Raw genomic sequence first — 1023 nt, forward strand, 5'->3', positions numbered from 1 at the left:
TCAATAAAATATATTTAAAATAATAATAATAATAATAAGTAAATAAATAATAAAAAGCCATATCCTTGGATGATGATTTTTTTAAAATGCTTACTGTCGCCCGGCTGGCATGGCTCAGTGATTAAGCATCGACCTATGAACTTGGTGTATGGGACGATGATTATCTCTCACCATTGATGTACTTTTTACGCGTAAGACTAACTTGGGCTTTCAGATGCAGTGATATTTTAATAATATTACACAAATTCTCAATTCATTTAAAGTTCGTCTTTTACATTAAATGTAAGTGAAGGAGGCTGGGTGGGTAGGTGGCTGGCCCTGGGGCTTAAGGCTCAGAACCGAGAATCGGGGCCATACCTCTCGCAGGTAGTGCGTCATGAACCCGTCGATGACTCCATCCTGCTCCAGGCCTATGATGAGGTTCACCACGCTGGTAAATCCGAACACGGCGTACACTGGGGAGAGAGCAGCGGTGTACACGGAGCAGCCCGGAGACGATGCCAGAAGCTGGCATTCGCCAGCAACAACGGACTGTTTTTAATGTTTTCCAGAAGGTCCCGTGGACGCTGTCCACACGGGCCAACAGGACTTACCTCCGGCACACGCAGCGGGATCTCCGCCTGTGTCGTGGGTCTGACATCGCTGCCCACGTGCGCTCACCGAGGGGACACCCGCCAGGGGGTAAGAATGACAAACTCAGCCCCTAACTCTGTCGCCTCCTCCACTCCCTACCAGCGGATGCCCAGGGCCACACCGGCACCCACCTGGACAAACCCTGTAACCAGTGGCCACAGTGTAGAGGTGACCACCAGGTTTAAAGTAATGACTTAGAAGAGTTAATTACCAAACAGGCCAACTCCCCAGGTGTCTAGTGCAGTGGTCGGCAAACCGCGGCTCGCGAGGCACATGCGGCTCTTTGGCCCCTTGAGTGTGGCTCTTCCACAAAATACTGACTTCTGCACATGGGCCACGAAGTTTCAATTGCACGGTACGTGCGCGCCCGCACGTGGTATTTTGTGGAAG

The 1023-nt window shown here is 50.5% G+C and overlaps 1 protein-coding gene across 1 annotated transcript in view; it reads right to left on the bottom strand.

The window, feature by feature from the left end:
- The window catches only part of TM6SF1 (transmembrane 6 superfamily member 1), a 27932-nt gene that overhangs the window by 18387 nt on the left and 8522 nt on the right, over window positions 1-1023 (bottom strand). The window contains exon 3 of the mRNA XM_005878454.2: window positions 358-455. Coding sequence (XP_005878516.1) covers window positions 358-455 — 98 coding nt within the window. The remainder of the gene's footprint in view (window positions 1-357; window positions 456-1023) is intronic.

This window comes from Myotis brandtii, unplaced genomic scaffold (genome assembly GCF_000412655.1).
Source record: "Myotis brandtii unplaced genomic scaffold, ASM41265v1 scaffold561, whole genome shotgun sequence".
Lineage (NCBI taxonomy): Eukaryota > Metazoa > Chordata > Mammalia > Chiroptera > Vespertilionidae > Myotis > Myotis brandtii.